Raw genomic sequence first — 27,312 nt, 5'->3', positions numbered from 1 at the left:
CATGGGACTTACACGGACATACATGGCGGTAAAGAGAAACACGTCAAAGAAAATGCTGACTACAAAGACTACTGCGCAAAAATGACAGACTACCGAGAGTACGCCTCAAAGAACACTGGGCAAGACATCAAAGTTTTGCTGTACAGTTTGTTGAACGACCTTGTTGGCTTGCTCACTGTCTTTGTCGCTACCTTCTTGACACATGTCAACAGTCGATTTAAGATAGCCGTGGTGACAGTTGACAATCCTTGGGTTCTTTGGCCAATCATGTTTCTGAAGCCTCTCTTTGCGATCGGCAAGATGACTTGGACTTTTTATGACATCCGGGCAAAACATGGCTGCAGTTTCAACCTGAAGGTTGTTGTTGTGGGTGGAGTTGTCTACTCTGCTCTTCTGGTAGCTGTGTACGCGCTGGCATACGGCGATAGTTTTACCTGCGAGGTATGCCCAAAGTTTTTCAAGAACGGGACACTGTGCGAGTGACATAACCAATTTTTAATGGAAGCTCGGACTTGTCGACACGCTATTTTCTCCACATTCCAAGAGAAAGGACACTGAAATAGAATTGGAAACGGAATTTAAAAACAAGCCAGTTAAGATATCTAATATTCAATAAGTATACTATAGCTCACAGGAACTGGTAAACAATTCCTTGTTGTAAACAAAATGTATTTTTTCATTGTTGCTGATGTGCTTTCATTGATGTGATGGTACCATAGTGTACAAAATTGATATTGATATTGATACGGAATTTCGAGAACTTATGACTTAGTTATAATGCGTTGGTTGTTATATTATGACAACTTGTGTATCTTTCAAAGCCAATAAAATGGTCTCAAACAATGTAAAAATGTTTTGCTCTCTTTTCTTATATTTGATTTGTAGCATTTTTTGTACATTGGACTATGTAGGTCCAATTTAAACAATACTAAACTAATTTCAAACTCAAAAAGGTGGAATTTGCCCTTAAAGGCAACAGTCTATATTAATCTATTGAGTTACAAATCCAATATGTGTATAGTTCAATCTTGCTTGAACATTAGGTTTTCCATTAACTCATGCGCGCGCCCAGTCATGAGGCTTAGCTACGTCAGTTATTCAAACCTTTCCCTGCTATATCTAGAACAAATATTGACCGAATTATATCATGTGATTAATGTAACTAAATGTTAACGTTGTTAACATGTTGATCTTTCCCACGACTTGCATGTGTAAACATCTACGTAGTCAGTACACTTTAGTGACGTAGCTATTTAATTTAAGTTGTGGCATAACTCATATTATTTTGTTTGTATTTCCGTCTTGTCGCCCTTGGACGAATGAAAAACATATGGTGCAAGATCAAGATAATTACACAATGCTTGTAAAACCATTTATTCTCGCAAGGAGGTGCTTTTTAATCAACACAAGTAGGTTGACGGGATTTTCTCTCAAATTTTCCTACAATCCAAACACTTAAGAAGCTCTATGTTTCTGGAAAAAATCCCTTTGCAGTAATAATCTCTAGACACGGTGCTCTGTCTTAATTACACCAATTTACCAATAAAGGCATGAAAGTAAGATACTATAACACCAGTGCACCTTTATCCGTAGGCTAACCTTTATCCGTTATTTTGAAGAAAAAAATTTAGAAATCTGAAGTCGAAAGACAAAGGCTTGAAATTCCAATATTTTCATAAGATTGCCATACTTTCAAATCATTACAGTTTGAAACCACCATCCGTTGACTCTTTATCCCTAGGTACCGTTTTTTAAAGCAACGAATATAGGTTACCCCGCGGATAAAAGCGAACTAGCGTTACCTCAAGCTGTTCCACTGACAAAGCTGTACAATAGCGTAGGATCGCAAAGTAAGACACACGAAGACAGTAACTTGCCACTTACTTTCAATTGATTTATTATCCTGCTGTTTACTGTAAAATTGGAAACATCGACTTTCTGGTTTTGTTGTGCCAAGACAATCAGTCACGAAGAAGGGTTTGTTGGAGCAGACAATCTTACGTCTCACGCTTGGCTTCGAGTCAAGGAATTATCTTAACACCACATTAATCAAGACTGTCTGTTAGCGGAGCAATAAAGATAAGACGTGCAGAGCATCTTGTTAGAAACCCCGTAGCAGTAATTGAGAGGAGGAGAAAGAAGAAGAGCATCTACTGCAGTTCAGCACGTTGAACATAGACGGGTGATGGTATAGACTTCCTTGTTTACTGACGTTATGTTTACGATAGATCACGTGGTTTTTAAGTGATCAGTCATCGGTTCCTGAGATCTTTACGAAGACTGAAGTGTGACCAGCAGAGCATTCGGTAGGACTTGATTTTATACGTGATATTAAAACATGAACCGTAAATTTATTGTTGAGATTATAGAGGTTACGTAATTATTATGATATTATGATATTTACTAGAAGGAAATTTTTGGGGAGCAGAATAGCTGCTTAGACGTGCATAAGATCTTACAGAAATTGCGCAGTAATAGAGAGGAGCTAGAAAGGCAATATGATACAGATCGTGCCAGTCAGCACTCAACATTGACGTGGGCTGTTATAAACTTCCTGCTACCTTTGATCGTTTGCTAACGTCACATGTCTGAAAGATCACGTGATTCTAGGTGCTTAGCCATTCTAACCAAAAGAAGACTGGATTAAGGACAGCAGAACTTTTGGTAAGAATCATTACCATCATAGATATCATAATTGCTATTTTTTTGTTCTTGTCGTTGTTGGAAGGGAGTTCAGTTACTTTAGTTGCTGACATAGATGGATTTTATGACACTGCGTAACAATTTTAAAAGGAGTCTACAGTACTTTTCGGGCATGTTAATTGTTTCGCATCTCATTGCAAATGACTTTTAAAATGATATGACATGACAGAGAGCAAGCGCCTTAGCGTGAACCTGCTTTTGAATTGTTTTGTAACATTAGCAAAAACAGGAACCTTACATTTATGTTTATTGTTGAGATCCAATTACAATTATTTACGCAATTATTCTGTCTTATATAAGAGCAGCTGGCGGTCCAAAATAGCTGCTTTTTACCTCAAATAACAACCCTACTGCGCGCAAAGTGCCACATAAAATGTCATAAATCGCAGTTTGATAGGTAAATTGCGGCTTGGCCTATCATTAAACACAAGGTACTAGTCATTATCCGTTTGCATGTTCGCAATAATGACGGCCAGTTTTATGTTGTTATGTCTATTATTCTCTATTTCAATATACTTTTATTGGTGGTTAGAATAAATGGCTTAATGTTAGCGCTAATGGAACATATTTCCACCGATGACAAATCACATTTCCTATCAAAATGGTATATTGTGCAATTAGAAACTTCGAAATGTTGAGGACAACAAAGCTTTTCCCCACTTGTTTTGCATTTGCTTCGGGGCAGACGAGGACAATGTCGCACTGCACTTGAGTACCAAGCACAAAGAGCAGGCATAAGGTGAAGATGGTCCCATTGGCTTGTAGGGACATTGAAAAGGGCAGTGATTTTTTTTCTTCGTGTGTTTACCATTTATTCTGCATGTTACATGTTGCAATTAGCCCACGGGCAAGAACTTGCAAATAAACTTCCATTAATAAACTGTGTCTCGGGTATGGCACATCCCTTGCCTTCCACTACCTTTTACCTCCCCAACCGAAATCAGGTACACACCTTAACACGTTTTTTTCTACTTCACATTCATCACAATAGCGATCAATATCAGCTTTGCTATACAAATCTGTAGAAAAGCTATTACGTATCTTAAAGAGCAATGTTCATCATCTGAAAAAAGAATAAGAAGATGAAACATCGGTAAAATCATCCTTCAAGTTGATAGATTACTTCTCCAACGTTTCAGGCCGTCGATGATTTACAATAAGAACGTCACCAATCTTCTTATGATTTATTATTTCTCAGCTGACTCGCTTATAAATACAATCAGGCTTTCCATCAACCTAGAAGAGATTCATGGATGTGGACACGGTCAGATGAGTTTAGGTAATAGTTGAATGAGATAAAAGTTTTGTCCACCACTCTGTATTCATTGAATGTTAATCAAAACAGGGTTTCTGTGAGGCAATTTCAGTTGTATTATTCAACTAGTTGATGTTTTATAAACTAAATGGTGCCAAAAATAAGCAACTTGATTACTAAAGTGCTAGAATTATAGCAATAATAACAAATTGTTCACTTCGTCAAATGTTACGTTTTCTGTTGCCACCTTGTTGACTTGTCTTCTGGCACTCCTAGTACAAAAAAGTTAGTTTTAGTCGAGAATAGTTCCTGTCATTTTCATGGGTAAATAAGGGTGAACTGGGCATTATGAACCTGGTATTGGATAGTAGAGTTTTATTTTGCACAACCAGCTAATATTGACCTGCTGACGTTTCGATGCCTGTCAGACATCTCCCTCAGAGCTTCTACCTGGAGTTCTAATTCTCACCGCTGCATGTAGGTGGCGCTTTTGCGGCGAGAACACAATCCCAAACGTGGTTAAGCTTGAACCGCCCCCCCTGTCACGGTTCATAACTGGAGTTCACTTCTTTATCCAGACTGCTTCTTTAATCCGCATGTTGTCGTCGCTGTCTTAGCCACATTTAAGATTGAAAAAGAAAACTCTACTGTCCCATGACCTACCGACCTAATGAAATTATTTTAGGAGCCAGGTATCGTTTCCACCGTTCAATTATTCCAACTTTTCGGACGTGCTGATTCTACAGAATTAATAACAATTATACATATTTCCGGGTGCCATACAGCAATGCATGCTCCGATATGGGACATACATCTCTTTCTGAATGTCTTATTAAAGATTGCTGATGCATGTCTGAGGTATCTAATGCGGCTTGCCATCACATTGGCCGTATGATAAAGAACTGGCAAATTTATAAGACACGATAGATCTACAAAATATTGCGTAATAGTGTGAGCAAGCCTTTGCGGCGTAATCCAAGTTACGAGCATATTGAGTTTTGCAATGATCATGAGGACCTAATAAGTATCCCTTTTCCATTAAAGCTAAACATACAGCTAACTTCAGAGAAGGTAATGTCCAAATATGCAACATAGAAAGTGTTGCATATCACTGCTTTAATCTGCTCTGTTATTACTAGAAAAAAACGCTAATTGTAAAGAAGGGCGTTTTCATAGTTTTATGTCGTCAAAACTACTTATAATTGTCAAGCTAAATGTGGATCCAAATAAAGTCAAGGCAAATATTCTGTCTGTGACCATTTAGAGTTCAGTTTTTATTACCGATAAACCCATTTTGCTAATTTTGAAGAAGGCCGTTTCTATAGTTTTATGTCGTCAACACTACTTACATAGCTTATATGTTGGCTATAAAAGATTTAGATAATGCCCTTCGAGTGCCCCAGGTCTAACCGTCCTACAGAAAGTGTTAATGGGAATTCACGTCATGTCCTATCCTATCCTGAGAACTCGTCCATGTGCCAAGTCACAAGCTCAGCTCTTACCTTTCAGCCAACCACCGGCAGGCATTCGACGAGTTATTCCTTTAAACACAATTTTCTTTAAAAACAACAACTGCATATTCGTAAATGCATATCTATGAGATATTTTCTATGGTTACACTCGAGTATTGGTGCTCTGCAATCTATGCATCGATGTTTGTAAACGTGAATGTTTCATAGAATTTCCCTGACTTGTGAACTAATGGGTATGAATCATATGACAGTCATACACATGTAACTGCGTGTGCCCTAAATTTGTTAGATTGCTACCAAACGGCAGCCTACAGAAGACCTTAATGGGGATGCACGTCGTGTCCTATCCTGACTACTTGTCCATGTGCCTTGTCACAAGCCGAGCTCTTATCTTTCAGTCAACCACCACCAGGCCTTCGATGTATTATTCCTTAACCCTTGTCCTCCTGATGATTTTTTTCTCTTTCTCTTTATTCATTAAAATCAGCCTTACAGAGATTAATTTCTTAGCAGAAGCATTTCTGAATGCCGTTGATCTTTACAATGTGACTCAGAGTAAATACTTACAACGACTAGACAACATGTACAGTACGCATGACATACACAGTACATAGACAAATAAAACACTTAGGCACCAGTCATTGATTTGTTGTGCAGTCTGATTGTATAGTGTAGGAATGAGTTGCGCAGTTGCCAAATTAACCCCCTAAGCTGGTTAATTAATCTGATCAGAAAAACTTGACCTGTTCTGTGCTGCTGCTGCAGATTTACTTCCCCAATCTATGCGGTTTGCTGCGATGTGCTACATATATGTGAGAAATAACCCAAACCTGTATAGATACTCCGGGACCAACATACAGGCAGTACTGTAAATGCATTTAAGTTCGAGGGGATTTAATTTCGCGGTAGCGGAGAAAAGGACTTTTCGCAGTGGATTTAAGTTCGCGGTAACACCATAGACTGCAGCCTAATACCATAATAGAAAAATGTTCGCGGAGGTTTTAAGTTTGCGGTGACAGACAGCCAGTCAGCAGGGTTTAGTTAAACTAGTTGCACTGATGGCCATGCATCCTGCTATAGCTTATCTGTGCTCAAGAACACCACGAAGCCTCTCTGCAGATAATGTCAAAAGAGCCACATTGCCTGCTAAAGCTAACGTCAAATTTCTAAACCGGGGCCCGATCGGTTTTTTTGTGGAAACGTAAAGTAGAAATGTATACGTAAAATGTTATTACACAAATAATGTCCACGACTATCTCTTAACGTCTTCATAGTGTAGTTTCATGCTATTTATATCATAACATTCGTTCCCGAAAGCTGCCGGACCGGGCCCAGGTTTGGAAGGCCCGAACTGGCGAGGCCTTTGTCATATTAACTACCCGGGGCCCGACCGGGCTGTTTGCGGAATTGGAAACGATACCAATAAATAAACACAGGACATGCTTTCGAACTATATTAGTCCGTTTTATGATCTTATTTTCTTTAATATCGTTCTTTACTTTTCGAGCCCGGAACCTGCCCAGCCTGGTCCCGGGTAGGAAATGTGGCGTAGGCCTAAATCTGGATGAGTGCCAAGGCTTCACGGTGACAAGCGAGGCCGATTCTGCTATAGGTCAGCAGGTTCAAAGGGATGCACATGTAGCAAACGCTCCAAATTGTGCGGAAGAGCAGCCTTTAGGCGGCATTGTGGATTGATGATCACTCTACTAAATCGTTAAGCGTTGTTAAGGCCGAACCAGAACGATGAATTAACGTGGGTGAATAGGTGGGAAGAGACAGCGTATTCGCGGAAATGTTGGGCGAACGCCACGGATACAACACGGGAGTTGAATGTCGGCGGCGTCATTAAAATGGTTGTTTGACACTATGGCAAGCTATGAGGTATGACCTGTTCCGTTAATCATTCGTGTGTGCTCAACATTTCATATTGCACGTATGTTGTGGTGTCGTTACCGTAACTAGACCATGCTGTTAATTAAGATTTTGGGGACATATTCTTCCGTTACGTCGTGTCCTTAAACCCCTTCCCACTAGGACGGTGCTCTCTCCGCGCTCTCTCTGTGACCTAAATTTTGACACACCGCTTGACGAATTGTATAGAAAAGAAACGAATCTTTTACATTTTGTGTGTTATCTTGTCCTCTCTTTAACATTTATACATGCTGTGTGATATAACCAGTATAAAATCAAAGGTCACACATATCCTATTTAGGTCGCAGTGAGAGCTGTCTAGTGGAAAGGGGGCATTAACATTTTTGATCCATTCTTCCATTACATCGTGTCATTTGAAATAAAGGTTAAACCGTAAAGGGAGCTATTAATGAAGGGTTGATTGGTATTGATACCTTATCTTCGTATCTGTTACAAATATATTGTCCCGGATTTGTTACCATTGTCCCTGATTATGTGTGCATACTTCTATCTGTGAATAGAAAGGAACTTCATATTTTTTGCCATACATTGTACCGTGTACGATCGTTGCGCAATAAAGTTCTTCTGTATTATGCATCAAAGAATGTCTAGACGCTCTTAACCCTTCAATGTTTGTAAATGACCATTTTCTTCCCATACTGTACTGTACACCCTTATATTAAGTAGATTAGCCATATAGAACTCTAGTTATGTATCACTAGATGCTATAAAGTTACACATATCAAATCGTTACTGTAGTACAATACACTGAACAGGCATCAGCATGAATGCATCAAACTGTCAGTACTGATATTGGTGTCAGCCATGTGACACATGTAATAAGAATTATAACCAATGTGCGTTTACCAAAGTAATAGCTTGAGTTAACTGTCCATTAAATCCCATTTCTTTTGTCTTAGTTAAATAACAAAGCTTAAGTAGAAATGGCTTTTCCTTATTGGATTTATTATTAGTAGGATTTAAAACAAATGATGTCTTTTGTTCTTCTATTCATGTATGTTGTTTTTAATTTGAAAGTGATTGTTTAAGCTGTTTGCAAAATACCCGTCTGGGTTAACCTCAATAAAATAAGGCTATTGTTCAATATATAATTAATTGGCTCTTTTAATTAGCTCTTTATTTGTCTTAAAATTTCGGCAAAATACGTGGCTTGAAAACCTTGATGGAGGTTTGAGGGCCATATATCTAAGACTGCCCTAATAGTCTTTACCCACGAGACCAATTATCTATTGTAGTCTGCAAATATAGTAATTACCTGGGCTCAGGAAGTTGTCAGTAGCTGTTGCTTTCATTAACATCAATGGAATCATAAAAATAACCAAATTCGCATCCTCTGTCGAATCAAATCGTGCTTTGGTCACGTATGAACGTTTTATACAGTAAGTCTAGAAAGTGGTGTACACTGACATTAGCTTGTTACACAGAGACGATGAGACGTTCGCTCTCACGTGTGAAGGTCGCTTTCCCCACTGAGAGTGCTGGAAAGGCTTGTCTACTGATAAGGTAAGGTCTCATGCATTGGTGTTGATTTGGTGAGAATATGGTGTATTTTTTTATGAGTATAATCACGTAACTCCTTTTGAAACTTTAAGCCATTCCTATGTATGTAGCTTTTTGTAATTTATGTATATATTGGACAACGCGGATTCTTTCCTGTACGTATACTGATTTTCACTGTGGAACTGTTTACATGTTGTCGACACTAGCAACCACGTCATACTATCACGGCTTCCAACACAAAAGGATCGTTTTCAAGACCCTAAGAAAATATCCAGTTTCAAATAGCTAGCTTCGTCTTAAGTCCCGAGTCTTGCGCCCTTTATTTGATGATACAGCATAGCACTTCTGTTTGAAACAAAATGAAAAGTTCATAGAGAGATTTACGCTAATCTAATTCCTGTATGGAATCGATAAAGTTATTTGAGTTATTTAAGTTATTTGATTAGAGTTCAGAGATTCTTTCCAATAAAAGTAATTGCAATACTTCATACATGACCTTTGCCTTATACAGAAGGAAGGCGGGACGAGATAAAGTCATGTTGGTGGCATCTTCCTCAGCTGGCCTTTATAATATATTAGTTATGTGTAGTTTTTCTAGACAAGAGTCGTACCATTCATCTTTTGTTTCCCTGGAGGCGTTTGCTTCGTCTTTCTTTGCTAGTGAAAATAAGATTATTAGCATCTTAAATGTATTGCATTTACTTTAACAAAATGTCACAATGTTTTGCCTGTGGGTCACCATCGTACGGGTCGATGACGTCTGACTTATGTGAAAATGTCAAATGATAAACTAGTTGGCGCTGGAACAAATTTTACAATGCTGAAAAGGTCTTTATTTCATATTGACCCGAAGGTGAACGAACGAACATGCAAGAAAACACGTAGAGCCTAATAGAATTGTACTTTCTTACAGTATCATTCATCTGTATTTTTTTTCCTTAGGGCATATAAAATGCTAGCAGATTATTGTCTCTGTTTGGTAATCCCTGTGTAGGTGCTAGTAGACACAAGAGCAAGAATGGGCCGGAATGCCGTCAGAATGATGATTCTTCTCTCTTTCTGGGAATTCGTAGTGTATTTTAGAAATTTTCACCGCATTCCAGGTATTTGTGCCCGTTCTGTTGGCTTGCTCGAAAGTTTTTGACAAATGCTAAAAACTTTCAAGGTGCATTTGAAGTGGAGAAATATCGAATGGCATTTAAAGTGTATTCTAAGTGTTTTTTAACTATTCTAACTTCGGTATGACCGCATTCTACGGCTTTCCAACATGAAACTCATTTATCATCTCATTCGATGGAGAACCGAATAGGCAAGTCACTTCGAATCCTACCAGAATGTGATCAAAAGAATATCTGGAATGCAGTAAGAGTTTCTAGAACACACTACAAATTCCCAGGAATAGAAAGGAATTTTCATTCTGACGGCATTTTGGCTCATTCCTTCTCGTGTGAAGGGGACATAAGGTCCATTTGGAATTCCCACCCGAATATGGCACCATTTTTTGCAAATACTTCATTCCAGCTGGTTCTGCTTGATTCCTGCTGATTCGTTTTCAGTGTGAAGGCCTTGTAACAGCTGACTACCGATGTTTCCCTTATCGTCCATTATCTGTTCTGTATTCTGCCGAATGGACCGCGGCGCCTCTACGTTCTCCCATGAGAGATGATTAAAATCAGTCTTCAGGGAAGCAGAAGAAAGAACCTGACCATTCCTGGCACTAGTTACTCACGCCTTCGTTCCTCTGTGTTTTACTTCCATCCAGCCGCTCTTAACATGGAGCTTGTTGTCATTAAACATGAAGCACGAAAGCCCCACCGACAGGGAATTTTAGGCGAGGTGATGTAAGGTGGAGTCTCATTGCACTTGGGGCACCGGTACGGCACTGCGGGGCTCGTAGATGATTCAACAAATTTCAGAGATAAAGAACGAATTTTCTTCCATTTTGTGTATTTTGTTGTCTTCTTCGTCATAGTTTACGTATTACGTAATGTCCACATTATCAAAAATCGCAAAAACAACACAATGCCGCAGTGAACTCACCCCGAAGTGCAGTTAAAGTCCACCATATATAAGCAATCATGGTAGATGAAATACATTTTAGTTGTCAACATCATTAGTATAATTAATTTTTGCTAAACGAAAATGAAGAAGTCTTCAAATCATTTACAAAATGGGCAGAATATAGTTTTTTTCTTACATCCAATTTCTTTATCTCACAAATCATCGGGCAACATATCCACCACTGCCTGCAGAAAAGAACTGAAAGCTTGCATTAAGAAACTGTCTCTTCAATTGGACTTTGATACTACTGTCAAAAGGACAGTGTGTAGCTCCTTTGTTATCAGACCTAAATTCACAATAACAGATAGAAATACATTATTTGTCTTCAGTGTTCAAAGGAACCCAAGGAAGTCTTCATACATAAAATCATGAAGAGCTGTCGTACTGGATTAAAGTTGTTTCTCTCCCGTTGGGCAATCTATCCAAAACTGCTTACAGAAAGAAATTGAAGGCTGGTATTAAGAAACTCAGTCTCTTCGATTGGATTTTGATACTACAGTCAGATTCTTTGTTATTGGACCTAAGATAAGATAAATGCTAGCTGGTTACACAGGAAAATCCATCGATGCACCTCTTTTTTGCTCATCTTAATCCGATAAAATTTCTTGTGTGCACTCCATGGCCTTTAGGTATAGTTTTGCGTTGCCAGGTGACTTTACATACCGATCCTGGATCAAACGTGACACTTAAAGTAAATTTTCTGAAGGATAAAAGATATCATATATCCGGTCTGCTGTTGATTAATCCCCAAAGAGCAGCTCAAAGACTCCTTTTTCCGGGGTTCAGATGAAGATGAGGGGTATAATTTTTTTCTGAGACATCTATCGTCACGACTTACAGCTTTGATTGTCGCTCTTTCATCTGCGTGTGTATCCTGTGCGCTTTTTATTGCGAGGTGACGATTACAAGTATAGTCTGCTGCTGCGTGATACTAGTCCAATGTGTGGGTTAGTATACGCCAAAAAAAATAGTTACTCAAGCAACTGGGTATGGTTTTGGAAAAGGTCAGACGTTTCGGATAGAATCCACTATCCTTCGTCAGTGACACTGACGTGATCTGGAAGAAACAGGTCTTTTATACTCTAACTATGAATGAAGACAATTTCAGATGTCCAATAGGAAACGTTGTAAGACGATTCAGACTGAAGACAATTTGGATTCCAAAGAAAACAAAGGTAAGGCAAAGTCAAGCTGAAGACACTTTGTTTTGTGGGTTAGTATGTTTCTGTTACCCCATCTCTCTAACGTGGTACCTATTTCTTTGTAATACTCTGTTTTTGGTCGTTTTTATCCCTCCGATTGCAATTTTCATGAAGGTAAGTCTTAATTATGGATTTCAATGGGATGATTGACGAAGGACAAAGCCCATGTGTAACTATTTCTTTGCGTGAACTCTGTATATCAATTGTATGATAATTACGTTACAATATAATACCTAATGCATTTCATTTCATTTATTAACCCTGATATTTTAGTCCTCTTGCCAAAGTTATCAAGATGTTTCAAATCTTCATAAACATAGATTAAAGTCTGATGAAACTAAACTTAAAGGTCCTAAAGGTTAATCCTAGTCTGGGTTTAATTTCCTCTGGTCTGTAATTTGTAAATGTCAACCATGAAAGCGTTCTTTTCTTCCCAAAGTTATCAGGATGTTTCAGGATCTTTATAAACAAAGGCTGATGAATCTTTATAAACGAAAAGTTAAAGTCTAATAAATCTAAACTTAAAGGTCCTTAGTAGGGCTGGGTACCGGTACAGAAATTCAGGTCCAGGTCCGTTCAGGTCCAGAGGATCAGGTCCAGGTTTGGACCTGAACCTGGACCTGATTTAGTATGTGAGAACTTGTGAATGGACGGTACTCAAAACGATGGTCCATGTTGCAACATATAAATCTGTTTTGTGGAGTATTAGACTCCCAGTGGCGTGTTAAAATTCTACAAGGTTAACTGCCTCCGTACTATTGACTGTAATACTTGGTAGAATGGCTATAGACTCTACTCTACTTCGCTCTTTATTTTCCTTGACAGGTAAGCCCCGAGACGTGTAAAAGTCTTATCATATAATCTGTTCATTTTCCAATAGGTCCAATGTCCGGTCCACCGAATTTTTTCAGATCCGTTTTTTCTGGACCGGTCCAATAAGAAGTACGATGTACCGGTACCCACCCCTAGTCCTTAGCTTAATCCAAGTCTGGGTTTATTTTCCTGTGGACCGTACTTCCTGAATATGGACTCTAACTGCACATGGGGCACCGGTGTGGAACTACAGAGTTCGTAGATGACTCTATGATATCTATGATACAATATAGATGACTCAACGAGTTTTAGAGATCAAGACTAAATTTGCTTTCGTCTTTTGTGTATTTTGTTGTCTTTTAAGGCATATTTTCACGTATTACGCAATATCTAAATTATTTTTAAAAAATCGCGAAAAGAGCAAAACAGTGTCGAAGTGAACTAACCCTGTAGTGCCGCTCCTGTGCCCCAAGTGCAGTGAGATACCACCTTGAATGCCAACGTTAGCTGGTGATATGGCAGGTCTTTAATCAAACTCCTGTCTCGCTCAGGCACAGGTCACATTACAGGGGTGACCCTAACATTGATCTCATCCTCCTATTCACGGGGAAGTCGTGCAGAGAATCAAGAAATAATTCTTTTTACTCATAACAACGACGATGGAACTACTGACAAAAGGCACAGAAAAACAAGCTGACCCGTAGATAAGCCAGGGTAGAAAAATGTGCTAAATTCGTAAGTTCTAAGGTCAAAAAGGTTATCATGATCCCATCGTTCTATTCATAGCAAAATCGTGCAGAGAATCTAGAAATTAACTTGATTTTCTTTGTTACTCAAAACAACGATGGAAGCACTACCAGTAGATAAGCCAGTGTAGATGTGGTAGAAAATTTGATTCACAGGTGTAACGGATCGCTATCATTGCATATCAGCTTCACGTTTCAAATCCAGTCATTTTTGAGCAACAAGAACCATTTGTATTTTGTAAACACCAACATGTGTAACGCCATTAAAAATGTGCTAGACATTTTCTTGCTAATGTATTTTTGTGGGGCCTTTGAAACCACAACGCAGATTTAACCTCCATCGGTAGAGGTCATTGCATAGGGGTACCGAGGCCAAATCATTAATTTCTATTCCATTCACAGAAAAATCGATAAGGGGAAGATCAGAATCGATTCATTTCCATGAACAACAATGGGGATGTGACGATGAAGATTAGGCAACAAGATACGCCAAAAGAACAGTTACTCAAGCAACTGGATATGATTTTGGAAACGGCCAGAAGTTTCACATATCTAATCTCCAAGCAGATTCCTCCATAGCAAGACAGTAACATAAGCTGGGGGAGGACTTTAGCCGGTAGAGGAGTAAAAGTAGCTAATGTTACTGTCTTTCCACGGAGGAATCTACTTGGAGATTATAATATATCATCCACTGTCTTTCGTCAGTGACATGCTTAAAAAGGTTTAAATGTATTTCTGATGAATAAAGTTAAGTCTGCCACGTTGCTGTTGCCTGTATTGTGAGTTATCTGGTAACAATGGAGATGCTTTCTTTTTGTTCAGCCATCAAAGTTGCCAACATTAGGTTTGCTATTGAATTTCTTGTAAGCAAAATGTTCAAGGAGTAGAGAATTCACCTGTTTATTAAGAGCGTTTAATGAAATAAAAATAAAATTTACATATGGATGATGTCATTTAGGCATTTCTTTTTAAACCAGCCTGTCTATTTTGCAATGTGGTTACTCAATATGTGATATTGCAAAGATAAATTACTTGTAGTTGTTTTTAGAAATAAAAATATATTTCACAACATTTTCTCCATTATTAAACCCTGTACACAAGCGTTAGCTTTAGTAAATTGCACTTACGTAAAAAATTGCTCGTGTCTCTGTTCTGGATATAATTAGTGCTGATGAACTCCCCTGCTCGGTGGTATAACCACATTACTGTTATAATGACCTGTGGCAAGAGATAAGAACCCAATAAGAATTATATTGTTGATATGATTTTGCCTTCAAAATCATACCTAAAGAGTTTGCCTCCATTTATTTATAATAAATAAAGTGAAGTCTGTGACATTAATTGTGCACATGTAGTGAATCATCTGGTAAATTGCTTCTTACGACAATTATCTAAACGTCAAATGATGACTTCCGAAAATAATTTCATCAGATTGGTAGATCATAGGACATAATAGTTTTACTTTATACAACCAGAAGCTCTGAGATAGATATCTGACAGATATTGAAACGTCAGCAGGTACGTGAGAAAAACTGGTTGTGTGAAAGAAAACTCTTTTATGTCCTATCAAAAGATGACATCTTCACTTGAGGTCATCAGAGGAAATTTTCTCACGACCTATTCATTGATCTTCTTGGCTGGCTTCCTACGCTAGGCATCGCTTAGAGCACAGTTCTAACACTTCCGTACCAACAAACACCCCTATCACAGCATATCTCTTCATATCTTGCTCATCCGCGTTACAGGATGCGCAGTAGTGGAGACTAAACCGTGAGTAGAGACGCCGAGGAAGGGTGGATTGAGCTCTTACGTCAGAGGAACCAAATGATGCTCTGCGTGAATCGCCTGTTCTTCAGTCTTGGTCTCATCATCATTTATGGTAAGATATTGCCATTTTTGGTAAACAGTTTTATGAGGGACTGTTTCTGGATATTTATAGATCACAGTTAAATCGTTTGAAACGCACATGGCCTACGTAATATTCTTCCCATGATACAGGCATCTCAACGTTTAATATTTGGAGGATATAAGCCGTGACATAGAACTTAACAGTTTTATAGTTTTAAAGTGATTATCGTCGCCAAAAAAATTATGTTTTCAGTTGTGTATATCTTAGAAAGTAGATATCATCAACATGTTCCAAAAGCATTGATCGTTTATCTTGGATCTTATCTAATTGACTTGACATGTCTTAAATAACTTCACCTTTGTTTCCAGTAAATGAGTCAAAATAGTGTTAAGCCATAAAGAAGATTATGTAATTTCTATCTTTTCAATTTTGCGTAAGAAAACAGGTTGAATGTCAAATAGATTGAACATTTCACAGCAAAATCATGTACACAGAATGCACCGATATAACTCTTCACGTCTTCAATAGCTTAACTTTTGCAACGAGTAAATTTGAGTGGAAATTGAGTTACTATATAAGTAACCTGATAAATAAGACAATCGTTTTTAGCTTTTCATTTTGCGGGCGTTAGGAAATGGGTTGCATGCCAAAAAAAGCGAATCGCTCGAAGCATACCAATTTACAAGACATGAGCCAAGTCTTCAAAAATGTCACCTTTGTTACGAGTAGATTTGAGTCGAAATTGTGTTAAGTGAAGTACTAAATAAGACAATGTCATTTTTAACTTTTCAATTTTGCCGGCTGAATGCTAAATAGATCTAGCATTATACAGCATACCAATTGCAGGACATTCGTCATGTCTTCGATAGGTTCACCTTTGTTACGAGTAGGTTTGATTTGAAATGGTGTTAACTTAAAGTAACATGATGAATAAGATAATGTCATTCTCAACTTTTCAATTCTGTGGGCGTTAGAAATTTGGGTCGAATGTCACATGGATCGAACAGATTTTCCAAATACATGTAGCTTGATGTAGTAATTACATTGAAGTAATGCTTTGAAATAATATTTTTCATTGAAGTTCAACTAGTAAACATTTGAGGAATTGCCCCAAGCCTGTATCTAATGACGTCCTGAATTTCTAATAAGGTTGATCTAACATTCTTATGTTTTGCTTTAACCCTATTCAGACCGGGGGGGGCTTTTGAGGCCCGCGCTAACTTCGATGTCCTATAACGCCAGAACGGCTTACGCTAGAGCCACCAAATTTAGTGAGTTTTCCTAAAATATTGTTGGCAACAATTCTACGAAGTTTGACAAATTTTCCATTTTTTCTTGTTGCCATGGCAACCGTTTGTTGACAGGCAGTTTTGCCAAAAATCACTATTTTTGGTTCTAACAATGTGTTTTTCAAATTTATTTGCTATATTACTGTGATTTTGTTGCATAAATAAAATCTTATATTATTCAGCATATCTTTCATAATTATATATGCATAAATTATGCTAATTTGATGACGTCATCAGCCCAAAATCCAAGATGGCGGACGGAATGGCCAGATCAAGAAAAACAAGCTAATTATCCCTTAAAATTTGCAACTACCTGGTATTTTTTCATCAAAAACCATCTAAATGAATGAATTTAGTCTATGTCCATTGCCCTTTGTGATTAGTTGTTGCAAAAAAAGTATTTTTAAAAATTCAAGGTGGTGGATATAATATGGCGGAGCCCAACTCGTATCTTAGATGTGCATTACGTCATTTTATGACGTCATATTGACGTCATTGATGTTGCTATTGGCAACGCAAGTCGTAATAAACATTATTATTCTGTTATCTGCACTTGTTGTTACATTTTTGCAGCATAACTTGAAGTTTTCTGAGAATACCCATTTTTCATGGGTTTGGCCAATGTAATCAAATTAATGACGTCATAATTACGTCATCTTACGTCAACGTAACGTCAAACGTCACATACTTGTCAGATATTATGTCGAAATCATGTCCTGAAAATTTGGTGGCCCTACGGCACGTCGTTTTAGAGTTATAGGACTTAGAAGTGGAGGGCCTCAAAAGCCCCCCCCCCCCGGTCCAGGGATGACCAAAAAAGCCCGTCTGAATAGGGTTAATCCCTTTTTATTCTTCAAATTTTGGTGTCGTATGCTGTCGTTTGTTCATACCATAGGGGGATGTTCCAGTAACTAAATGATAACATCCTTTTACAACTTTTACACAATCTAAGAACATTGCCGTTGTCTTAATTTTACTTTGAATAAAGTTCACCGAGTGGAGCCATTGTTTGAGGGGAAGAAGCTTCTGGCGGAACTGATGAAGAACTACCAGAGAGGCATCCGGCCTGTTGCTAACTACTCCCAGCCAACGCCCTTGAAGCTGGGAGTGGACTTTCGGCAAATCATTAACCTGGTAGGTGTGGTCATGATTATCTTTGTAGCCAATAGATATCCAAAGACTATACTGATTTCCTGCATATTGTAGACCAGTTGGGTCAATGTATTGAATGTACTAGTAATTTGTAAGACCTTTTGCAAAATATTCTTTGCCGCATTTCACCAAGCATTTCCAATTATCGTCTGTCGTTTGCCCTTTTTTCTTGTAGAATAGAATGTGCCAGAATTTAAGAACAGAACATCCATATAAGTTTTAGAATGCTGTATATATAGTTCATCATTAATACCAATGTAGACCAGATAGGTGTAAGTATGGTAAGTATAATCAATTATTGTCTGTCGTTTGACTATACTTTATCTGTAGAATAGAATATGCTTTATCAGCACTTATATACTACTTATTTTATATAATGAATAGTTTATCATTAACACCAAACCTAAATCTCACTACCTTATCATCCCAATGAAAAATGATTGCGTGTGAATGTACCTATTGATGGAAGCACGTGGTATTACAGCAAGTGCAACTTTTGTTTTTTTCTTTCATCATAGGATGAGAAGAACCAGATTCTAACCAGTGACATCTGGCAGAGACAGGTAACGTTAGTTCCTCTTTATTCATAGGGTAACCTATATCCGTTGTATATAAAAAATCGGCGCGTATCGTTAAGTCGATGGAAGGTAGTTTCAAAGCCTTTCAAGTTTCACATTGCAATATTTTGACATTTAAAACCCACGTCGTTGACGTGAAATCTCTAAATACCCTTTTTTCAAACAACGAATCAAGGTTACCCCACGGATTAAGGCAGACTTGAGTTAATGGAACATCAAACTGTGGTACTTAGTTACCTACTTTGGTGGTCAATTATTTATCTGTATCTGTGTTTGCCCACTAGCTTCTTATCCTTGGAACAAACACTTGTAGTTTTTCTGATGTATGCCTGTCAATATTGGGGCTTCTAAGTGCATACTGTCGGGCATACTTATCATGTTACTTCCTTAGTTTAATTGAAACATGGTGGTCAATTAGTTATCTGTATCTGCCTTCGTCCACTATCTTTTTTATCTTTGAAACAAAACACTTGCTACTCTTCTGTATGCATGTCAGCAATAATGGTAACTAATGGAACTTCTAAGTGCATACTATCAGGCATTCAATTAGTTATCTTTCTATCTTATCTATGGAGCTAAACTAAAACGTCTCTGCTGTATTTCTACTAATGGAACATTATACTTTGTTGTTAGATTTTCTATGTGACTGAGTGGTTGTCTATTGGTTGTATCATCATTCAGAATTTCATGCACTCTTTTAAATGGCTAAAAGCTTCTTCTTGACATTAACAACTCATCGTAAATGGCGGATAAAAACTCTCTGTAGACAAAGTGTCTGGAAATCACTCATATTCCATATAGGGAAACGTCCAGTCAAAAGTTGAGATAGACACGTGCATGCACTTAATGGTTTTGACGAGAATCTACACGGCTGTCTAAATTCTGCCACATATAGTATAGAATATTGTAGATTAAGAAGGAAAATAAGACATTTAAACTGTCCTGTTGGAAGCTAATTTCGTATATGCATGGGCACTAAATCTGGCATAAATGAACTGTTTTAAGATATAATGTGACAAAGCCTTCTAAGTATCTTTATTGAGTCTTTCTCATTGTTTGCTGGTGCATCCTTTATTTTCCTATTCTATACGGTAATCGTTATTGAAAATCTGCTTCAATAGTCTGAAAATTCATGCACGTACATTTTTGGGGTCAAAACCAGTACTGGAAGGACGACGACTTGAAATGGAACCCCGAAGACTACGACGGCATGACCTTCATCAACATCCCTTCCTCCTCGGTCTGGGTACCGGACATCGTTCTAACTAACAGGTAAGCATGGATGAAAGTTCATCTGAGTTCGAATATTAGTGTGAGGACCAGGTCCCACCACAAATTGGGATCCTGGCCCATCTGGTTTAAGTTATCTCGGATTGACAGTAACTGCTCTAGGCGGGGGACGATATCAGCTTCTGACAACCTTTGAACCGTTGATGCAATCATAAATAAGAGGAGCTACGTGTCCAGAACACTGAGTGATTGAGTTTAAAATTCTTGTAAGTCGAATCTAGTGGATATGAATATAGAAAAAAAATGTAAAATTTGCCGCTAAGACTTTAAGTTATATAAAAAGATCTTTTCATTTCTGATGTAGACTCTTTGTGCCACGGACCTAGCAGTTTTCGCTGCCGCGCGTATCTGTGGCTCATCCATTTCATTGTAAAATAGAGGCACTGGCGGTACCATGTGATTATCCTATCTGCTTTTCTTATAACTAAATTGATTTGTTATTTTGATAACTCAAATACATGATATCAACTTCACTAAGGACCACGCTTTAAAATTATATTAATTTCTCTATCGTCCAGCGTGTGTGTGAAATTCGATGAGCTTGAATAGCTTATAGCTACTGCCTAAACTACCCACGCAATATCGTAGGCTGTTGGCGTTATTTATGATCAATGAGAACAAAACTCCACGGCCTTCCTTCTGTGATTTCTGATAACATAGTATTAGGCAATCAGATTCTGAAACAGAAGAAGCAGGAGGTCGTGGGAAGATCTGACTGATTTCAAAATAATTTCTAAAGTATTTTTCTGTCATGTGTATGTGTGTGTGTGTGTGTGTGTGTGTATGTCTGTGTGTGTGTGTGTGTGTGTGTGTGTGTGTGTGTGTGCGTGTGTGTGTGTGTGTGTGTGTGTGTGTGTGTGTGTGTGTGTGCGTGTGTGTGTGTGTGTGTGTGTCTGTAACCGAATGAGTACTAAAGCCCCGCGGTCCTCCTCATATGATTTCCAAAAACATGATACCACTATTAGGCAATGATTCTAAACAGAAGAAACAGGAGGCTATGCAAAGATCTGACAGAAATTGACTTAAAAAATATCTATTTTCTGTCATACAGTGTGTGTGAAACCGAATTAGTACAAAGGCCTTCGATTTTTCTCTTATGATTTCAAAAAAAATATCATACCACTATAAAGCAATGATTCTGAAACAGAAGAAACAGGAGGTTGTGCGAAAATCTGACAGAAATTGACTTAAAAAGATATCTATTTTCTGTCGTACAGTGTGTGAATGTGAAACCCAATGAGTACGAAAGCCCCGCGGCCTTCCTCATATGATTTCCAAAAACATTATACTACCATTAGGCAATGATTCTGAAACAGGATACTGTGTGGGAAGATCTGACAGAAACGTGATTTCTCGAAGTCTTTGGTGGGAGTCTTCTTTACTTTCATGTGGGATGCGTCTTATCACGATTTAATTTTTCCTGATGTGTATTTATTGCTTTTTCTCCGTCTTCAAAGGTGAAGAGGAAATTGATTTAGCTTTCAAGTACCTCGTCAAAGACAAAATTGATTCTGTTGAATATTTTTCCAATATATCAGGTATAATATGTTCCTAATATATCCCTTCGTAGTGACGGTAGAACACAGAGAAAGAGACAGAGAGAGAGGCAGAGACAGGTATAAGAGGAGTTTATAAGCCTTAGAGATATAACATATCATTATAAAGCTTTATTTTTTTCTGATTTCCTTTTATGTTCTTTTTTCTTTGTGTTTTTTCTTTCACAGTGCTGGCAAGAATCATGACCAACCGGAAACGAACGTCATCGTGAGGCATGACGGGCAGGTCACGTGGCTGGTGACCCGGATGTACAAGAGCTCGTGCCACATCAACACGTACTACTTTCCTTTCGATGAGCAGAATTGCACTTTGACCTTTGCGTCATGGACATACAGTGGAAACGAGATCAATTTGACGCATGAAGAGGTTTGCTTAATAGTTTCCAGTTTACACATTGATTGAAAGAAAGACTATAGTCCATTCCAAGAAACTGCAAGGGCGTTTGTTGTCACTGTTTAGAATTCATTTCAAATCTTCGTAATCGTTTACAATATACATTTGATGGTTTCGAAAATCTAAAATATCTAAGATATCGTTGACAATCCCGCATGCCGCATGGTGTCTTGAAAGGACTCTACCAAGATCTAAATTCAGCTTAAGTCGACCAATATATCTTACATTGTTGATATCTTAACATTAACAAAAACGATGCAGTATATATAGAATGATTATATGATGTTATTGGCTACAAAAATACACATCCACAGGTATATGCATGATTTGTTTATTCTAGTAAATGTCATTAGATTTTACTATCTGTCTGTACTACAAAAGTACCAACTTACACTTTCAACCTTTGTTGGTTTTTCATCAGGTTCCACCCAGTAAGTCGTACTATGTGGACAATGACGAGTGGAAACTTGTCGAGATTCACGTAGAGAGACATGTTCAAGGTAGGCAACAGCCAAAAAAATATAGATTTGAGTAAATATATTAGTGGATGGTAATGCTATATGTGAACCACTATAATATGTATAACGTTCCAGGCTTTGACTGTAATGTGACATACATGTACTTTGTTTTCTTTTTCTCTTTACGTTGTAAAATCAGTATGATTGGTATTATTTGTATAGGCCACATATCATCTGTAACGATGCTGAAAATCCAATCCCAGGAAAAGAGGCACACAAAATAGACCAAATGTTCTTTTGGGGAAGAATAATGGCAATAACAAACAAGGTTGTTTTATGCAGCCATCACTGATGTTGCCTGTTATTGTAGTGAAGTCTGATACTTCAAAGTCTGTTTAACAAAAAAATTAAGTTAAAGCTCTTCAAATCAGACTCATGATGCACTTGAATCTGCCTACGATATCTTATCGTTCTTTTAGAAATTTATAAATTTGTGGAAGGTTTTTCTTTTCATTATTTTATTCACTGGAGTGATGAATGTGAGTAGATTATATTAAAGATCATGTGTACAGTTGTTTTCTTCTTCTGCCCCAAGTATAATGTATAGCAGTAGCAATTTCAGACACCCGGTACCCCCACAATACAATCTACACCCTCATGTCGTACTTTCAAAGTTTTAGGAACTAATGGAAGTCTTATGATAATCAGTTTTTTTTTTCTATTTGATTCCCTTCCAGTCTACGAGTGCTGCCCGGAACACTACCCGGAAGTGACGTATGTGATCCAGATCCAGAGGCGATCCCTGTTCTACGTCACCAACCTGCTGGCCCCCTGCGCCCTGCTGTCTGTGCTCGCCATCTTCGGCTTCTACCTGCCGTCCGATTCCGGGGAACGAGTCGGGCTGGGCATCACCATCCTGCTCTCGTACTCAGTGTTCCTGCTGATGGTGTCGGAGTGGATGCCGCCTACTTCACGGACTGTACCATTGATAGGTAGGTTTGGTGTATTTTAAAAAAATACGGGTAAGATGTTCATTTTTATTTTGTCAACAACAACTAAGTATCTGTTTGGATCTAAAAAAAAACAATCGAAACATTTTCTTTTTTTTTCAAAGACAGTAAATCGGTTAAAACATGGGTAAGGCGATAATATGAGTGTGTGTGTGTGTGTGTGTGTGTGTGTGTGTGTGTGTGTGTGTGTGTGTGTGTTTGTGTGTGTGTGTGTGTGTGTGTAGGTTTAATTGTTAATAGTCATTGCTCTCGTACCGATATTGATACTTTCAACTCTCTCATTAAAATTGAAAACAAGCGTACAGTATCGCATTCAGTAGAAATCAGTTTTGTTCACTTGATCAAGTAACGCAAAAGGAAAACTGACAGGCCGGACTTTTAGCCCAGTGAGTACTGCTGTCCAATGACGTAAAACAACTGGACTGTCCACTCTAATGTGATCATTATATGTCTGCATGTAATCATTACTGTCTTATCTCATCATAATCTAATCTGTTTTTTCCTGATTCGGAAAAAAGTTGGCTCAATTTTTCCATAATAGACCAGCAAGGTCCATGTAATTTGTAACTAATTGAACAACTAATAGTCTCCTTCTTGAGCAAATCTTGAAAGCATAATCGACATTGACTTTGACTTAGTACCATTCACGTCGTGCGACGCATAAGGCAGTTAGAGTACGATCTTTGACTTTGACTTTATTCAGGTTGCGACAAGTACATTACGTTGGGAACAATTATAATGAATGAATGAATGAATGAAGACCTTTATTGTACAATTTTGCCCAACCGGGCTAAGTACAGGTCACAACAAGTCAGGATATATACATACATAAAAGTGTCACAAATCTAGTCTAACACAAAAGTTCGGCTTCTTCTCGCTTCTTGGTAATAGTGAAAATGTAGGACTGTATGGGTTTCGCTATTGTCGGTTTGTCAAAACGCATGAGAAATATAAACTTGTCAGTGCTACTCATGTGTCTAAAATGAGGGAATCTACTTTCTATATAACTAAATAGAGTATTTCTATCATTCGCATACATATCGCAATCAACAGTGAAGTGCACTTCATCTTCTACCATGTTTGAGGTACAAAATTGGCAGACTCTTTGTTCTAGAGGAGTACGGTTGTGCCATATTCTACCCCGGCGTACGTTACATAACAGAATAACATGACTAACATGTAAAGAACCACGTTACTACTGGCGCATGAGTAATTCTGACATGTACGAGATTTGCATTAGGCATAGACGTACGGGGAAATCAGTTTTGAATATCAGTTGAGAAAGAGAGAGAACGTTGAGGGAATCAGAAATCATTTTACAAGAACAGCATTTTCAAATAGATAATTATTCAGCTAATCAATTAACAAGCCAACGCAGTATAACAGCGTACGTTACATAACAGCATAACATGACTAACATGTAAAAAAACACGTTACTACTGGCGCATGTGTAATTGTGAAATCTGCGAGATTTGCATTAGGCATAGCCGTACGGGGAAATCAGTTAAGTTGTCTCCTGAATTGAAATATCACATGAGAAAGAGAGAGAAGGTTGAGGGAATCAGAAATCTTGTTACAGAAACATCATTTTCAAATAGGTGATCATTCACTGCTTATCAACTAACAAGCCAGTATACCTCAAAACGTGTATCTAAATATCAGCAACGCCAACGCTAACCTATTTTTCGTCGAGATTGTGTTAAGCCTTGCGTTGTGTCAAAGTCTCTAACCAATTTATATTGAGTTTTCAGTTATGTAACACAATGCTGCAACATTAATCTTGCTCTAATGTTCAATCCCATTACATTATCATGGCGGGTTTTACTTCATCTCTGTTACCAACGCTTAGTCTTTTGGAATTGATTGTAGCAAAATTGTATAACGATAAAATAGAAAATGACATATTGAAGGTCCGCGCAATGAAAAACGAGGGAATAAATGTCTCAAGATGGAAATTTGATTATAACACACGGGTCCTCGGATATTTCTTCGTCAAACTAATATCCAACTTAATAAAGACCTAACGGCACCATGTTTTATATGGAGCTAGCTCCATAGATTGACAAATGCTCCAATTATAAAATTATGTAATGTAATTCAATTTGTATCGTATCTTAACATCCAGCACACTTAGTAGTAGAGGCTATACATCATCATCTTTTACTGGGTTCTGCATATATAGCTATACAGCACAGTGTAATATATCACATTGATTATTTGTGCAAATGCATTTTACCCAAAAATTGTGACCTTACTTTGTCAAACTCAGACGGTCTGGTGCTGTACCATGACCAGGCGCTAAGGGGGTTTAACTGTGTTATCGATACCTACTCGCATGTCAAATATCAATACAATTCATTTAGGTCTTATCAGATTGTCGTGTTAACACACAGACACATACACAGACGTGAGAAGATGCACACACACACACATCCTTACATCACAACGATTGTTCTTAGAATCACTAGGTACTGTATCTTATTCATCTTGACCTTAACATAGCTTGTTAGACAGTCAAGTTCTCCATTTAGTCAATCATATCATCCACTCACTGACTCCATAGCCAGGACTGCCATAGGGGAAGTCTATTTACGAAAGACAGACTGAGTGTAGATATTGAATGAATGAATGAATGAATGAATGAAGACCTTTATTGCACATTTTTGCCACACCGGGCTAAGTACAGGTCACAACAAGACATGTTGAAAAGATACAGTTCACAAATACAAAATGATACTATTGCTGAATAAATTCAACTTCTCCTCGCTTTATATTAAGTATACGGCATTTAATTTGCTTTAATTTGGATTACCCTCTGCCCTTATTTAGTGGTGTTGCGATGTTGCTGGTGGGCATGTAGATAAGTATACGAAATTAAACATGCTCTAATATCCTCCACCCATATGTAGTGGTGTACTACACCGTGACCATGCTGTTGGTGGGCCTGTCTACCATCATGACCATCGCCGTGCTCAACATCCACCACTGCGCAGCCGACACCGCCAAAGTCCCCGGATGGATCCGAACTCTCGTCCTCTCGTATCTCGCGAGAATTTGTCGCATGGACGTGCGCAAGTCTGAAAACACACGAACGAATCTTGGCCACCAGATTGAAAGCCCGGTCGCCATTTTGAAACTCGATCCAAACCAGCTCAGACGTAATGAGGTCGATTCCCTCGAGATAAAAGATATCCAAAAAGATGACGACAACCGAAAAGAATCGAAGAACGAGACAGCTGTAAACAATGGTCAGCATATCCACCTACTGGATGCTCTACAGTCAATCCGAAAAGAGATTTGCATAATAAACGAAAGATTCCATCGTGCAGATTCGGAAAAAGCCGTGGCAAATGAGTGGAAAATTGTCGCCAAGGTAATGGATCGAGTGCTGATGATCCAGTTTACGTTGGCCACGGTTCTGACGTGCGTCTGTCTGTTCGCACAAGTTCCGAACATTAACTGGTAATACCCCTGTCACATTTGGCGAAAATCGATCGGACGACGATTCTGTGGCAATCGCCCGAGACTCGTTTATGAAATACATTTGTAATTGCACAACTTTATTGCACAAGGCACACAGTATGATTTATTTGTGACAGGGACGGTTTTCAGGTGAAAAAAAAACACGAAACCCTCTGTCGATCTTAAATATGGCCGATCATCCATCGATACGCCCGAAAATCGTGAATATTGTGACAGGGGTACACCGGTATTAAAAGACAAGCTCGTTAAAAAAATATTGTTGGATTGAGGGAAGTTTCATCATAATAAAGATAGATTCAACTTTGTATGGAAAAATATTCAATGTTTCAAGTTAAAATCGAGTGCTTGATTTCACCACTAAAGACTGCTTACAGCTTAAAGATGCCAAATGCATGCAGTATATGCAACCTTACATATTGTAGTCAATGTATCAGAGTGCATTATATGGAGCCAAATGCATCCGGAGAATGTTAAATGCTTATGTCTTATGCAGACACAGAAGTCATAGGCTACAATGTATATTTTTAGATTATAGAACTAAACATAATAACTGAAAGGTTGCTCTGACG

General features: G+C 38.2%; 1 protein-coding gene across 1 annotated transcript; it reads left to right on the top strand.

Moving 5' to 3' along the window:
- The first annotated feature begins 15,424 nt into the window (after positions 1 to 15,424).
- Positions 15,425 to 26,826, top strand: LOC118404295 (neuronal acetylcholine receptor subunit alpha-7-like). The gene is made up of 8 exons (XM_035803363.1): positions 15,425 to 15,563; positions 17,811 to 17,956; positions 18,493 to 18,537; positions 19,715 to 19,824; positions 21,567 to 21,765; positions 22,214 to 22,292; positions 22,988 to 23,242; positions 26,170 to 26,826. Exons 1-8 carry the CDS (start codon positions 15,509 to 15,511, stop codon positions 26,724 to 26,726), a joined length of 1,446 nt encoding a protein of 481 aa, XP_035659256.1. The 5' UTR covers positions 15,425 to 15,508; the 3' UTR covers positions 26,727 to 26,826.
- Positions 26,827 to 27,312: the final 486 nt, after the last annotated feature.

Source organism: Branchiostoma floridae, chromosome 17, assembly GCF_000003815.2.
Source record: "Branchiostoma floridae strain S238N-H82 chromosome 17, Bfl_VNyyK, whole genome shotgun sequence".
In the NCBI taxonomy this organism is placed as follows: Eukaryota; Metazoa; Chordata; class Leptocardii; order Amphioxiformes; family Branchiostomatidae; genus Branchiostoma; species Branchiostoma floridae.
Note: the sequence above shows the minus strand (reverse complement) of the source record. Positions and strands in the feature narration are given on the sequence as shown.

Excerpts from the sequence above, each read along its gene's own strand:
- LOC118404295 (XM_035803363.1), top strand. The coding sequence starts at position 15,509 with ATGATGCTCTGCGTGAATCGCCTGTTCTTCAGTCTTGGTCTCATCATC. Across the intron at positions 17,957-18,492 it reads TTCGGCAAATCATTAACCTG|GATGAGAAGAACCAGATTCT; the intron begins GTAGGTGTGGTC and ends CTTTCATCATAG. Across the intron at positions 18,538-19,714 it reads GTGACATCTGGCAGAGACAG|TACTGGAAGGACGACGACTT; the intron begins GTAACGTTAGTT and ends GGTCAAAACCAG.